Source organism: Falco biarmicus, chromosome 5 (genome assembly GCF_023638135.1).
Source record: "Falco biarmicus isolate bFalBia1 chromosome 5, bFalBia1.pri, whole genome shotgun sequence".
In the NCBI taxonomy this organism is placed as follows: domain Eukaryota; kingdom Metazoa; phylum Chordata; class Aves; order Falconiformes; family Falconidae; genus Falco; species Falco biarmicus.
Window position 1 is genome coordinate 20,151,453 of NC_079292.1, and position 15,366 is coordinate 20,166,818.

The following is a 15,366-nucleotide window of genomic DNA, read 5'->3' on the forward strand; positions in this document are numbered from 1 at the left end:
TAGTTGCTCTATCGCCTTCCCAGGGATAGAGATGAGGTTGACCAGCCTGCAGTTCCCCAGTTCCTCCTTCCTGCAGGTAGGGATGACATTTGCTTTCTTCCAGTCCTCAGGAACCTCTCCCAGTCACCATGACCTTTCAAAGGTAATTGAGTTGCCTCCCAGTGACAATAGCACTTGTGGGCACACTATCAGATCCCATGGATTTAGTATGTGTCATCTGTGTTATCTTCTCTGTCATATGGAAGCTGTGATTTCAGGTTTCTCTTGTTAGCTTGATTTAAAATACAGAATCGTAGAAATAAGATACAGGTTCCCTGTTAACCTGCTTAGGCCACATCTGTGGAAGCTTTTGATTTGTCTTGGGTTTCTGCAGGAGACTAGAGCAAAGGCTTGGCTCTGTTTCTCCTCTTAGCAGCTGATTATCAAGACAGGTCCAAGGCATTGCAGCTTCATTTTGATATCCTTACTTGCATATTTAATGTTTCTGTGTTTGTGAAGGCTCTGGCCTTTACAATGCAGCTCAGCAAGCTTCAGAGTTCTAGTTGCTGGTCAGATGACCAACTTTTACAATCATTTTCCACTGACACTTAGTCTGTCTTAGTTTTCCCTTCTGTTAATTCACAACAGACTTTGTGATACTGTCTTAAACATTTTCTCCTTCTTGTCCATTTTGTATCTCAGTTATTTGAAGATTTATGTCTCCTCTACTGCTGTTTTGTTGAACTTGCATATCTGTGTAGCACTGCTAATACTGAGATAGATCCTCAGTAGAGAGATCTCCTGACTCGTTAGTTGGTCCCTGTTTCCAAAGTCAGTCACATTGTCTTGTCCTGATTGCAGTGATGGATGCGTAATGACAACTTATTTCTAATCCCAGTCTGAGCAGACTGTCAAATGGATTTTATTTTCTCAGTTCCCTGGTTTACCCTAAATACCAACCTCAGGAGTTATTCTTAACTAGCTCCTGTCTCAATTTTTCTTCCTCTGAATAAGGGTATTAATACTGTAGTCTGGGGTCTTTTTATTAATATATGTCAAATCTTCATGGAAGGTCTCAAAATTCACTACTCTCATTAACAGCAGAATTCTCTGAGGGTTTTTTTTCTGAGCAGTTTTTAGTAGACTGCTCTAATCACTGATTCAGTTTCTAGTTTCTCTGTCATCTGAATGTGACTTTTTTTCTCCATATGCCACAGAGAAATGCTTTTAAACACTTGTAAGTAATAAACCTAGCTGCTTGCTCAGTTATCACACACACTGATGTTTCCTTTCAATTAAAGGTGAGAGAGCTGAAGAATCTGCAGCAGCAATACATACTTGTCGGGGTAGAATCAGCTGAAAATTCTCGCTTAAAAGCACAACTGCAGGAATATCAGCAAGACGCAGACAAACAGCAGCTTCTTCAAGAACAGCTGAAGCAAGAAAGCATTTTCTACCAGCAGGAGCTCCAGCAACTTAGGTGAGAATTGTCTGTCTTCTCGCTGCCTCAGAGATACAAATGTGCTGTTTCTTTCTTTCTAAGAGCACTTGTGGACAAAAGGCAAAGAAAGCATCGAGAAGCTCAGCCTTACCTGTGTCAGCTGTCACTCATTTTGCCCTGTTCGGGGGTGGGCACACGCTTCCCTTGTTCAGCTTTTGCCTCAGGCTTAGGGCAAAGGATTACAGCCCAGCATATTGGAAGGAAATGCCTGTGTGAAATAGATCAATGACCTCTTCATTTTTATTTCCTTCATCTAGTGGTGGCCAATATCATCTGTTCGAGAGAAGACAGTTTCTCGTATTGGAACTTATGTATCCCACTGATATCATTGTTTAGAAAAAACTCATTTTGTATGACTGTATAATCCTTCGTTTCACTTGCTTTTTTAAAAAAGTGTGTAATTCAAGTCTAGTAAATTGTCATTTCCAAGTGGACTGAAACTAGTCAGACAAATATGCTCGGTTCTAAAAAGGGGAAAACAGTCCTTTCAGGTACTTCAGCGATCCCTCTAAGAATGACTGAACCTGGAGTAAAAGGGTTTGGGGTTTCTGTGGAAAGATACATGTTTTATCTTTGTCCAAAGTGATATAAAAACTTATAGTGGTCCTTCCCTCTCCCCCTGCCCCCAGTCTGACCCTCAAACTAACACTTAAGATCTTGTAGTCTTGAAGCAGTTTACAAATTTTATTTATCTCTGATAAAAGGGATATTTTTTTCCCCTGTCTAGCTTCTACAATGTAAATGAAGCTTAGGCCTCAAGTTTGCATGTTGGGATCAGTGCTGTGGTTCTGGTGCATATTTGACTGAGGCAATGATAATGTTATGATGACAAGTGTCATTGTCAATGACTTGCTTGACAAAACTCTCTGTGCACTAAGATCAAAACAATCTTCAGGAGTACCAAATGTGTAAGCATTGAACAATCTGCAGGATTGAGCAAAATATAGAATGCTTCCTTAAACTTGATTTTAAGGTTCCTGTACATAAGTGGGTTATTTTGGTTTGGTTTAGTTATGAAACTTTATTTCTGGCAAGGGGTGATGATAGCAAATATAATCATCCTCAGCTCATTCTGAGCAGGATACCTGGATATCATAAGTGATAGTGGTAACTTCCTGCTAATTTCCTTTGTGTCGTACTGGGCAGACAAGAGAAAACTACCTGGGAAAAGCAGAACAGCAGCATAAAGGAACATTACCTGATGGCCATAGCAGAAAAGGACAAGCAACTGAGCCATTTACAAAGGATCACACAAGAAATGAAACTGTCCCTCGGCAAATCTCATGTTGTAGAGGAGCAGTACCAAACAAAGGTGGGTGGAAATACACAGACTCTTTATCGCATGGAGATGTGGGGCTTGAAATTCAGCCTTGTATTGTTGCTTGTATTCAGTTTGTACAGACTGCAGTATCGGATTTTGTTGTGTGACCTCCAAGGACTATACCAACAATGCAAGTTGGATCACTGAAAACCTTTAGAAAACTCTGACCTACTCTTCTGTGCTCTTCCCTTAGTTTGTGGTTCATAATGTTTCAAGAGAGAAAGAGACAGGGCTTCCTAGGCCCCCTAGGTCCTTCTAAGCAGTATGGAACTTATCAGGTTGGTCTTCCTGGCTATTTTAGGATTGCTTGTTCCACTGTATTTGAATCAGATCTTCTGGTTTAGTTCTTGTCACATTGTCACGATGTCATGTTGTAATTTTTAAGTTTACTATGAATTTTTAATGCTGTTTTTACTGCGACAGGGATCTACAATCCTGACTTCAGCCTAGAGTGGCTGAGGATTGAACTTGGGACTTTCTGCCTCTTTCTCTTGTATCACACTCCTAAAAGTGGAATGGAATATGTTGAGTATTTTGCTTGTTCTAGGGAAAAACACTTGTGTGCTGCCTGTACAATATCATTACGAGCAAGAGGAGAACTCTCCTGCCTACATCTGTAATGTTCCAGTGAGAAGCTTTTATCTCAATGGAGAAGGGAGAAAATCTTCCCTTATCCCTTTGATGTATACATGCATATATGCAAAGAAAAAGCTAGAGCAGTGTGCATGTGGTGCTTTCCAGGAGAATGCCTCAGTGCTAACCTTTTAGTCTGTGTTGAATGAGAGCAATGTGGATGTTGCTTTGGTTTTTCCTTTGTTTTTCTTATTCTCATCACTTTTTTTTCCCTTCCTGTACTGTACACAGCTTTAAGACCACTTTTGAGAAGGACCCATCGTATGTGCAAGTTCAGTGATCTTTCGTAATTGTTTGGGTTTTCAGATGGCTTTTAGGATATTTCTGTTTAGTCCCCATTTGTTGTTTTGCCTGAGCAGACCAAGTTCCAGGCCTAGGGATAATGTTGGGCTTTGACCCTGGAATACTAAACAGAGAGGACTAATACAAGAGTGGGTTGTCAGGTGTGCAGTATATTTTGCATTGTTCTTTCCCTGGCAGATGTCTTCAGAAGTTCTGAGAGGGGACTTCTCAAGCCTAGAAACAGAGACAAAACATCTCCAGGCCCAGCTGAATGACAGCCTGAAAGAACTGCACCAAAAAGAGCTCAGAATTCAGCAGTTAAACAGCAAGGTACCGATCATATTTTATACTTGCTTGCAGAGTCTGGGATGAGGAATGTGGGGAAGAGGGTAGGCTTGAATAGGGCTCAGGGAGCAGGAGTGAATCTCTCTGTTCTTGTGGGCATTCAGTGAAGTAACAAAATCAGAAATACTAGTTAAGAGACTTCTGCAGATGATCTTGTATATCCCTCTGTTCCTCAAAGCAGCACTAGATTGGGTCACCCATGACTTCGCCTAACTGAGTGGAGAAAAAAAGAGAGATTCCAGAACCTCTCTGGGCCCTTGTCCAATGCTGCTTTACACTTTTAATGCAGATGCTTTTTTTAATGTCTACAGCCCCTTATTATATTATCTGCCACTATCAAAAAGAGTTGAGCTCTATCTACTTTATGACTCCCTTTAGTTTAATTGTAAGCTATTATAAAATGAGCCTTTAGCCGCCTCTTTAGCATGCTGAAGCAGCCAAGCTGTTACAAGCATCACCTTTTCCAATCCCTTGATGATCTTATCACCCTTTTCCTGGACTACTTCCCATTTCTCTATCCATTCTAGAATCCTTTAGGTTGGAAAAGACCCTGAAGAGATTAGAGCCCAACTGTTAACCTAACACTGCCAAGTCCACAGTTAAGCCACGTCCCTAAGTGCCACATCTACATGTCTTTTAAATACCTCCAGGGATGGTGACTCAACCACTGTCCTGCACAGCCTGTTACAATGCTTGACAAGCCTTTTGATGAAGAAATTTTTGTTAATGTCGAATCTAAACTTCCCCTGGCACAACTTGAGGCCATTGGCTCTTGACCTATCATTTGTTACTTGGGAGAAGAGACTGACTTCCCATCAGCAGGCAGGTGTTCAACCATCTCCAGGAAAGCAGGACTCCATCACACACAACAGTTACTTGGGAAGACAAATGTCATAACTCTAAATGTGTCCCCCACTTCCTTCTTTTTCCCCCAGCTTTATATGCTGAGCATGATGTCATATGGTCTGGAATATCATTTTGGTCAGTTGGGGTCAGCTGTCCCAGCTGTATCCCCTCCCAGCTTCTTGTGCCCGCAGCCTTCTTGCGCGTGCAGTGGTGTAAGAAGCAGAAAAGACCTTGACTCTGTGTAAGCTCTGCTCAGCAATAACAAAAACCTCTCTGTATTATTGTTGTGGTTTAACCCCAGCCAGCAACTAAGTACCACACAGCTGCTCCCTCACTCCCCGTCCCTGCCCCACCCCAGTGGGATGAGGAGGAAGATCAGAAGAAGGTAAAACTCATGGGTTGAGAGGGTTGAGATAAGAACAATTTAATAACTAAAATAAATTAAAATAATAATATCACAGAGTACATTTGTAATTGTGATGTAAAAGAGAGAGAGAGGGAGGAATTAAACACAAGGTGGAGGTGGGAGGGAGAAAAAACCCAAGTAATGCACAATACAATTGGTCACCACCTGCTAACTGATGCCCAGCAAGTGCCTAAGCAGTGGTCAGTGGCCCCTGGCCAACTCCCCCCAGTTTATGTACTGAGCATGACATCCCATGATACGGAACATCTCTTTGGCTAGTTCGGGTCAGCTGTCCTGGCTGTGTCCCCTCCCAACTTCTTGTGTACCTGCTCACTGGCAGAGCATGGAAAATGAAAAGTCCTTGATTTAGATTCAGCGCTACTTAACACACTGATGCTTTAGTTGTTGCTATCAACATTGCTCTCATACTAAATCAAAAACATAGCATCAACTACTAAGAAGAAAATTAACTCTATCCCAGCCAAAACCAGCACATCCACTAAGTGGGTCACCTTGTTGTAGAAGGAGATCAGGTTAGTTGATCAGGACCTGCCTTTCATAAGCCCGTGGTGTCTGGGCCTGTCACCTGGTTGTCCTGTATGTGCCATGTAATGGCGCCCAAGGTGATCTGCTCCATAACCTTCCCCAGCACCAAGGTCAGGCTGACAGCCCTGCAGTTCCCAGATCCCCTTCTGGCCCTTCATGTAGATGGGCATCATGCGAACCTCCAGTCAACTGGGACCTCCCCAAATGAAAATGAGTGACCTAAAACCAGTCCCAGGATTCCAGATATAGTCTTACCGGTACCAAGCAGAGCAGGCAATAGCTTCCCTCAATCCGCTGGCCTTGCTTCTCCTAATGTAGGCCAGTAGACAAGTTTGCCTTGTTCACAATGAGGATGTACTCTTGGCTTGTATTCAGCAGGGCAGCTGCTCCCTGGTCCTTTACAGCAGAGCTGTTGCCTCGGCAGCCTTTCCCCAATCTGTACTGACGCATGGGTTTTGCCTCAGATGCAGAAGTTTGCCGTTTCCCTTATTGAACTTGAGATCTCTGTTGGCCCAGTCCTCAAGTTTCTTAAGGTCCCTCCAGGTTGACATTTTGGTCTTTGTCATGTGAGCCACTCCTTAAAATTCAATATTGGCTGTGAACTTGCTGATGCTATGATCTATGTCGTAACTTATATTGCTGTCAATGTTGAGCAGTATGTGCCCCAGGTGGGCCCCAGGAGTATTCTGCTCACTGCTGGCTCTCAAGCCGTTTATCACTGCCTTTGAGTCCAGTGGTCCAGCTAGTTTTTGACTATGCAGCAGTTAATTTGTCTACTTCATAGCTCCTTAGTTTCCAAATGTGAATACTGTAGGTGATGATGTTAAAAGCTTTATGTACTGGAGCTGGGTTGGAGTTAATTTTCTTCATAGCAGCCCCTGGGGTGTGGTGTTACAGCTGTGTGACTAAAGCAGTGCAGATAACACACCAATGTATTAGCTGTTGCTGAACAGTGCTTGCACAGCATTAAGGCCTTTTCCATTTCTCACTCTGCTCTCCCTGTAGTGAGGAGGCCAGGGTGCGCAAGAGCTTGGGAGAGGTCATAACTGGGACGGCTGACCTGAATGGACCAGAGGGGTATTCCAGGCTGTATATAGATCACATTCAGGAGGATCAGTGACAGTAGTGTCTGAATCAGTAACTTTTCTGCCACTGAATTTTAGTGCCCTTTCTCTAAAGTGACCAGAGAGAGAAAGGAGGAGGGAGAAGGAAGGAAGACAGAGGAGGAGAGGGGAGAGAGAGGGCAGGTTGGCAGAGGAACAATGAGGGAAGGATGGAGGGGAGAGCAGGAGGAGGAGGGGGCAGAGGAGGGAGAGGGACACCAGACAAAGGGACCAGAGAGCAAGATTATGTGAAGAAAGTTGTTCCCAAGTTCTGTTTCTATTGTCAGTAGTTCTTTGTAGCCTTTTGCTTTCTAGACTCCTGAAGGAAGTACCTCCATTGGAAGACATGCTGGCAGTCTTCAGTGCTGCCTGCGATATTGAAAAAGTTTCTGTACTTCAGTGCAGTATCCTATTCCCATGTTGAAATGGAAGACTCAGAATTTAGCCATCTTCAGAAAGAGAGTTGCATTTAAGGAGAAAGGAAGAATATAAAATCATAATTTATTGATGATATTTTGGAAAGGTTTAGGTCAGTCTCAGCACTTTAGAAATCTTGTTTTGAAAATGTGTTACCCTGTACATCATGTTGATGTTTTGGGACTCATGTTCTGGAAACCTTAGCCACAAGCTACTGTTGGAGATTGTCACTGATCTTTGTAACCTGCAGTGTGGTAGTTCCCATCTCAATAGAATTCTCACCCTCAGTTACACAGAGAACAATTTCGCTTTCACAAAAATAAAAGTTCTTTACTTAGCAGTTGTGTTCTCTTCTCAGCTGTCTCAGGTCTTTGAGGAGAAAAATGCCCTCTCCCTCCAGCTGCGAGGTAGCAGTCGGAACATCTGTGAGAGCCATCAGCACTACAGTGAGGTGCTGAACCGCTGCATGGTGCTTGAAAGGCAGCTTCAGGAGCTGCAGTCTGCAGACAAGGGCATGGTAAGGGTGGTCGTCTTGGTGTAAGGGAGGGAAAAGCTTATTGCGGATGGCTCCGCTAACTGCAGCGTTGTAGCTACTTTTTATCCTCTTCATTCAGTGCTACCTACCATACATTTGTGCTTTCTTTCAGGAGCTGTTTACAACAGATGCTGCTCCAGGAGCACCCCAAGAAAAGAATGAGCCTCAGAGAGGCAGTTACACACCAGAACTGCAAGAGTTGCAGCTGAGGTAAAGAAAGCCTGAGAAAACGCTCGGGAATGGTAGTCCTGATGGAGGTCTTTAGGCTAGTGATGAGGCTGTTTCTGTTACTTTCTGTCAGAGTGTTGGGAGAATTCAGTTCCACACCTTGTGGAAGTGGAAGGGCTATTATATGCACTTGACAGCTGTTGTTAGGTATCTTTTTGGGTAGGACTTCAAAAAATGAAGAGACAACATGCAGCAGCAATTCCAGCTAACCATCACCAGCCAAATGAGCATCTTTGATTTGATGGGCTGGGTCCCTCAGTAACTGCTGAAGTGTATCAGTGGTCCTGGTCTCAAGGCTGGTAGCTTGAGGGCGTCTGGAATTGAGACCTAGCACATGATTCCTTGTAACCTTCTGGAACTAAGATCTAGCACGTGATTGCTGATGTCCTTTCAAAATAATTTTCAGAAGGTGGGGCCACAGGTGACAGACCCAAGAAGCTCCTTCCTGATGTGACACAGAAGTTTCAAGAGATTTATTTTCTCTTTTGCTTTCCAAATAATTTAAATATTAATAAGAGATAACCAAGTCTTCTGTGTGAAGTGGAAGGGAACTGGAGTCTGTTCACATACTGCATCAATGAATACTACAGAAACAGAATAACAGTCCATGAATTAGCCCTTGTTTTGGTATATGATTGGTTATTTTCTGACAGGTTGTCCGAAACAGAACATTTACATAGCAGCACAAAGCAGGATTTGAGGTATTTAGAGGAGCAGCTGGAGGAAGAACGGGATCGTCGTCTTGCTGTAGAGGAGGCGCTCTCTGCAGCACAGGATCAGATCAGGAGGTGAGGGAGCTTGAACAAACAGGCAGTATCACCATAAAAGTAGGGTGATCCTAGCTCTGTGTTCGTCTGCACTTCATTACCTACTTCTGTCAAATGTCACTTAGGCGCATAGAAATGACTATACCTTGTCTATCACAGAATGGTTGAGGTTGTGGAAGGGACCTCTGCAGGTCATTGGGTCCAATGCTGCTGCTCCAGCAGGGCTACCTAGAGCCAGTTGCCCAGGATCAAACCCAGACAGTGCTTGAGTATCCCCAAGGATGAAGGCTTCACAAGCTCCCTGGGCAACCTGTGCCAATGCTCAGACACTCTTACAGTTAAAAAAAAAAGTTTCCTGATGTTCAGACTGTTGTTCAATTGTAGACAAAGCTAGAATGAGACAGCGGACTAGACATTAAGACAAATTTTGACTAGAAAAGAGATGCCAGCTTTCTCAATGAGTTAAATTAACTACTGGAAAATATGATATGGAGACTTGGAATTGGGTGAAGGCAGAAGAGGAATTTTTGTACTTCCAGGGGATTTGTCTCCTCAGTAAGCACCTGTCTGTCCTGGGCGAAACAGTCTTGACTTGAAGAATGTCATTCAGTTTTAATGTATTGCAAATTAACATAAAGTTTTAATTAATTTTGGTATTAAGAAACAATTAAACACAGGTAAAACACTTCCCCTGTGCCTTTCCCAGGCTCAACTTTGGTCTAGACACCTCTCCTCCCCTCTTCCTAGTCCCATTGTTTGCACTGCACGTTTTGCTTAGTCCCCTTGGTGAGGCAAAGGGCAGTGCAGGAGGCTGGGGTCAGTATGTAGTGATTTCTGTCTGCTGCTCCTTGTTTCTTACTCGCTTCCTCTTCCCCTAGCAGCTACTACCTTTTGTTAAATATGTTTGAGCAGAGACCGTATACTCCTTTGGCTGTAGTTTTGGCACACAGCGAGGCGTCATTCGTTGCTAAGTCAACTGTAACCGGCTGTGACTGGTACAGAGCCCTTCACGGCCCCCTGCCATACAGCTCTCCCTTGCAACTCCCTGGTACCAAAATCTTGCCATTTATACCCAATAAACTGTGTATCTCAGGTTACTTGACAGATGCCCTTATAGTCAGCAGAGAAAAGGAGGCTGACCTAGACTAGATGTGAGGATCAGGGTGCAGTAAGTCACATGTTAGAAATATGTGCTTCTCCTTGGGTTTTATCATGTAACTTGATTGTAGGCACTTGTGCTGTGCATTTCCTGGTAGTTAAAATAAACATCACTGTTGGAGACTTTTACATGAAAACAGAGATTTTCTTCTGACACACATGCTAATTCAGCAAAACAATAATGGTCTGTATGGAAGAATTCTGGATGAAGTTCCCTGGTAATTGCTATACAACACAGACAACTGTAGCCCCTTCTAGCGTTCAAGTCTATGAAACCCTTCTGCAACTGATTTCCCTTCACTAACCAATGCTAGCCTGAAGATATGACAGTGTTGCTTCCACATTTCACCCCTTAGTAGTATCTTGCCAATCCTGAATATCTGTCACTAAAAAATAGTAAGAACCAGCATTATTGGGACCAGAGCTGACTTCCAAAATAATTTCAGGGAATTTAAAATACACAGTTAAATCATCTGCCCTGGCTTCCTTCAAGTCACACACTATGAAATTTCACTTGAAAAGCCTCATGTAGAACACAGAGACCTTAATTAAGTTAGAGTTCAAAATTCTTGGAAGACAAAAGGGAAAAAACAGCACCTAAAAAAACCAGTTTTGAAGTGACAGGATATAAATCAGGTAAGAAAGGGCTCCACTGTCAGCAGCTGAATTGTCCTGTCTACTGGAGAGGAATGGTGATCTGCACATCATGCAGTATGGGAGTTCTACCTTTCTCTCTGGCTATGGCCGTGACGGTGGGCACGGGAAGTGCCAGTCACTTGAGCAGGTATAACTGGCATGGAGAGCACAATGTGCCTGCTTTCTTACAGTTTCACCAGCCTGGTGGAGCAGGGAGAACTGCTGCTACCTGGGTCACCCAGTCCTCCTGATGAACTTGAGCTCAGGAGGCACTACAGTTGTACGAATGGAACCAGTTCTTGTCAAGTGAGGCCATGACTTGCTTCCAATGGTTGATTACTTTTTGAAAAATGCCTCTTTTCCTAAACTTGTCTACCGTGTTGGTTTGGGGCATCATAAGAAACTGAATTTAATTTCATTGTTTTCTGCTGCAGGTTGCAGTCAAATGATTGGACATCTTCCTTAAGTGCTAGCATTGATATGGCTCCAGGTCATGAGCATTCCTTGCTGATTGACTCCATGGATAATAATTCCAGCCAAGTAAGAATTTACATTCACAGCTGTTAATAATGTGAGCCCTGGCTTATGCAAGAAAACGTGGACTGAAAACCGTGTACCTATAGCAGTCAAATCCTTCTGTAGGCACATTCAAATCTGGGTTTCTGTAGGTTTCTGCTCTGGTCTTGCTCTGTTTGCCACACCAAAAGCCACACACTGTTCTGATTGTGGCTTTGCTATGGCCTGCATAAGCAGAGTAAGTTTCAGAGCTCCCTAAAATGTAGGCTAGCATTACCTATGCCTAAAATGTGGTCCCAGGTTCTTTGTGGAATATTCAAGGCCTCAGTAGTGAGCAGATAGGCAGTCTGTGCAAACAGTGGGCAATCTCATGCATAAGAAGTGTAGTGTAACTGGCCCTAGCATCTGCGATGCCTGGAGAGTCTGTCCTTTTGATTAGGGACAATCTCAGTTTTTCCTCACTCACTGTCTTTCAAACCTGTGTCAGTCAGGCTGGGAGCCAAAGTGGAGAGTTCATTTTTCACGGTTCTGAATGACAGCCTGGCAGTCACCTGTCCTGTTTTGCTACAGATGAAGCCCTGCTGAAGTCTTTGCTCTCTGGTCTCTTCAAGATTTGGGGGTGGTGCTCTCAAGAGCAGCATCAGCAGAATTATGGCAAGAGCCATAACTGGACACTACTTTGTGCTCATGCACAAAGGTTTGTTACTAGAATAGACAGTTTTCTTTCTATTGGAACTTTCCCAGTAGATGTTACATTGTCTGAGGACTCCTGGAAGGGCCCCTGTAGAGCGAGGTCACTCTGCAGCAGCTTGTTCAACAGCTTCAGAAGTCCTTTCAGCTGCAAGGGTGAAAGAACACAACAAATAGTAACTCTTCTAGGCCAGAGAGTGAAGCAGAATTCCTAGTAGCTCAAGGTTCTAGCAGAAAAGTAACATCAATCCATTTGTTTATATTTCACTCAGAGGGGCTAGAAATTTGTAGAGATCAAATATTAGAGGGAGATGTTCTGCATTCTGTCACCCTTTCTCAAGGAAAATTGGAGAATGCTGGTTCACAAGAAACCTGCAGAGAACAGGGGAAGGGGAACATTTCACTGAGGGTTGGCTCTAGAGGTCGAGTCCAACAGTGGAATGGGTTTGGGAAGGTTCATACTACTTATCTTAAACTTATTTTCATGGTTTGGAGAGCTCTGAGTGAAGGCAGCTGGGGACATAGCCATTCCTGGTACTGACTGGTCTCTCTTTTACTCTTCCAGACTCGGAATGTCCTTGGATTACGACGCCTGTTACGCTCTCTCTTCCGTTCCCGGACCCACTTGCCTCTGCTAGTGGCCATGTATCTGCTTGCTCTTCATGTCCTGCTCTTCCTGTGCTTTACAGGCCACCTATGAACAGGAATAACAGCTTCTTCTTGAGCCGCAGCCCTCTGTGTAATGAGGTCCTGCATTCCCTATTGACAGGGTAGCACTTCACCCAGCTGCCTTCTTTTTCTCAATCAGCCCTTAAGGAGCAGCTGCACCCAGCAGCTTGCACCTAGGTTGCTTGCTGTCGAAGTATGCAGCAGCCGATGCTGATATTTGGGATCCGTTTCCAGGACATCTGCCATTGCTTTGGTGTTTTTAAATGAGTGGCATGTTTTCTGAGCCAGGGTTCTTGCACTACAAGCTTCAAGGACAACATCTATTCATGTGCCTGGAGTAGCACCACTCATTTTATATAGTATTGTGCTGTGGGTGGGAATAAGAAAAATATTGAGTTGCTTAAATAGCTCAGCACTTCTAGGAACTGCAGGATCTTCCCCCTCTTAGACTGAATCAGTGATTTGGGTAGCTAGGTAAAGAAGAGAGAAGCTTCTTCCCTGTCTTCCATTCCTTAGATTTGCTCTGTGGCTCAGTGCTGTTTGAAATGCATATCCTGAGGAAGTTGTGGACACTTTAAGGAACATGAATTCCAAAATTATGTTTCCTGCTCGGTTGCATCTCCTGTTCAAGAAAGGCCAAAATTAGTATATCCAGATGTGCTGAGCATTCCATCTAAAAGCAGCCATATGTCTGCCTTGACAAGCCTGTAAAATAATGTCAGTAACCTAGTGAATGAAAAGGAATAGGAAACAAGAAACTTTTTAGCTCAGAGTTAATAACCTTGCTGTTTGTAGCATCTGTGCACCTCTCACAATGGAAGGTGCTTGCATACCTCTTGAAATGAGAGCAGCTGTGCTCCTGCATTCTTGTCCACTGAACCCTTGTCACAAGATTAAACCCACAGAGACTGTTTTGAAGGGTTCCATAATGTGGTATGTGGGCCCAAATCAAAGGCAGAAGCTCCAGAAATAATCTTTTCCCCCTGTGCTGAGGAAGGGACTAGAGTTCTGAAACCTTCTGGCATCTCCGCTTTAGGAAAAGCGTGTTGTAGAAAGCTAGTGCTGGTCATTGGACTTGTCTGAATCTAAAGCAAACTGATGCAAATGGACTTGATCTTATAGGCTATATGGAAAGCTGTGTTTTCTAAAGAATTCCTGAATATGTCCTGGAATTGAGACTGCTGTCTTCCAAAGGGAAAATCCTAAATGCAAAGAAGATAGACCCAGCTGAGTTCCCTGTCAGAGACCACCAAGTGGTCATTCTGTTCAGAGTACTTGCCAGGATTGTATCTGTTTCTTGCCAGATTATTAAGTCACATTTTTCCCATGGGGAAAGAGGTAGTTCATTTGATGCTGCTGGTAAACTAAGATTCTCTAGCCTGTTTGAGGATGGATTGATTTCATCATGGTAGCTAAAATAACTGGATCTCTGGCAGGTCCAGATCATTGGCATTATATATCCATTTGTGCACTATCCTTGATTATCTGTGTGGACTTCCTCAACTATATAAAAATCAAGTGACCAAATACTTTGCCTATAGCTTCCTGGGGCATGTGCTCCTGTATATATAATAAAGATTATTTTTTAGATGGAATTTGTGTGGTGTTGTCATGTAAATGTCAGAGGTCTTTCAAGGTTATAATGCTGCTGTATCATACCTTATCAGGACCACCATGTTGAAATAAGACAAGCATCTGCTGGTTCAGAGACATTTAAATATTTTGTACCTTCCAATGGAACAGTTAGAGCTTAGAGTAAATACGTAAATAAATAAAATGAAGCCTCGGAAGGAACTAGTGATTTGATAATCATAGTCTGACCTAACAGCTTTGTGGTTTGACCTAATGAAAGATGTTTCCTGTTTCAAACATTTCAGCTTTTTGTTTTTTTCTCAGATAGACCTGTCCAACCTAGTTTTTTGATTGATCCGCAGTAGAGTCTGAAAAGGAGATCACCAACAGAGCTGTGCTTTGCCATCTCTAGTACACACAAGCCAATTCAGCATGGCCACTACTGGGGCAGGTCCAGGATCTGTTTTAGTGCCAGGAGGAAAGCAGTGTTACCAGGGATAGTGGAAGCAGGTTACTGCGCGGAGCTGTAAGAGGAACCCTCCTTACCATTTCCTTTACAGAATAGGTATGAGGCTCTGAGTATGGCAGACAAAGCATGTGATGAGAGAGAAGAGGAGGAACCTCTGCAAGCACTCTCGCCAAGGTCAGATCAACTGACCCCTCGCAACAGGAGCTGCGTTAAGACCAGTGCTGAGAAGAGGCAACAGTGAGTCATGGTCATAGGTAATTGCCTCCTGAGCAGAACGGAGGTACCCATTTGCAGATCAGACCTTCTTTTCAGGTAGGTTGGCTGCCTCCCTGGGGCTTGAATGAGGGATGTCACCAGATAACTGACAAGCTTAGTACAGCTTTCAGACTATTACTCACTCCAGCTCATTCATGTGGGTACTAGTGATGTAACAACAAGAAGTCCAAGGTTGATTAAAAGAGATTTCAGGGCCCTGGGAAGATTCAGGAGCACAGGCAGTGTTTTCGTCAATCCTCCCAGCAATGGGGAGAAATATAGGAAGAAACAGGCACGCCTAAGACATTGATACCTGGCCCCAGAACCGGTGCCTTCACCAGAATTTCGTTTTTAATAGAAACAGGAGAGTCCTTAAAGCATAAGGTATGCTGTGGTGTGATGGGATCCACCTGTCCCGATGGGAGAAAAGCATCTTTGCTTGTAAAGTGGCAGGACTCATTGAGAGGGCTTTAAACTAGAATCAATGGGACA

General features: G+C 43.6%; 1 protein-coding gene across 1 annotated transcript in view; it reads left to right on the forward strand.

Moving 5' to 3' along the window:
- Window positions 1-14,173, forward strand: part of GOLGB1 (golgin B1) — a 51,419-nt gene extending 37,246 nt beyond the window's left edge. Inside the window, exons 17-24 of the mRNA XM_056339904.1 lie at window positions 1,281-1,459; window positions 2,627-2,792; window positions 3,915-4,046; window positions 7,738-7,896; window positions 8,027-8,124; window positions 8,796-8,930; window positions 11,138-11,243; window positions 12,475-14,173. Coding sequence (XP_056195879.1) covers window positions 1,281-1,459; window positions 2,627-2,792; window positions 3,915-4,046; window positions 7,738-7,896; window positions 8,027-8,124; window positions 8,796-8,930; window positions 11,138-11,243; window positions 12,475-12,609 — 1,110 coding nt within the window. The 3' untranslated portion in view covers window positions 12,610-14,173. The remainder of the gene's footprint in view (window positions 1-1,280; window positions 1,460-2,626; window positions 2,793-3,914; window positions 4,047-7,737; window positions 7,897-8,026; window positions 8,125-8,795; window positions 8,931-11,137; window positions 11,244-12,474) is intronic.
- The last annotated feature ends 1,193 nt before the right edge of the window (window positions 14,174-15,366 follow it).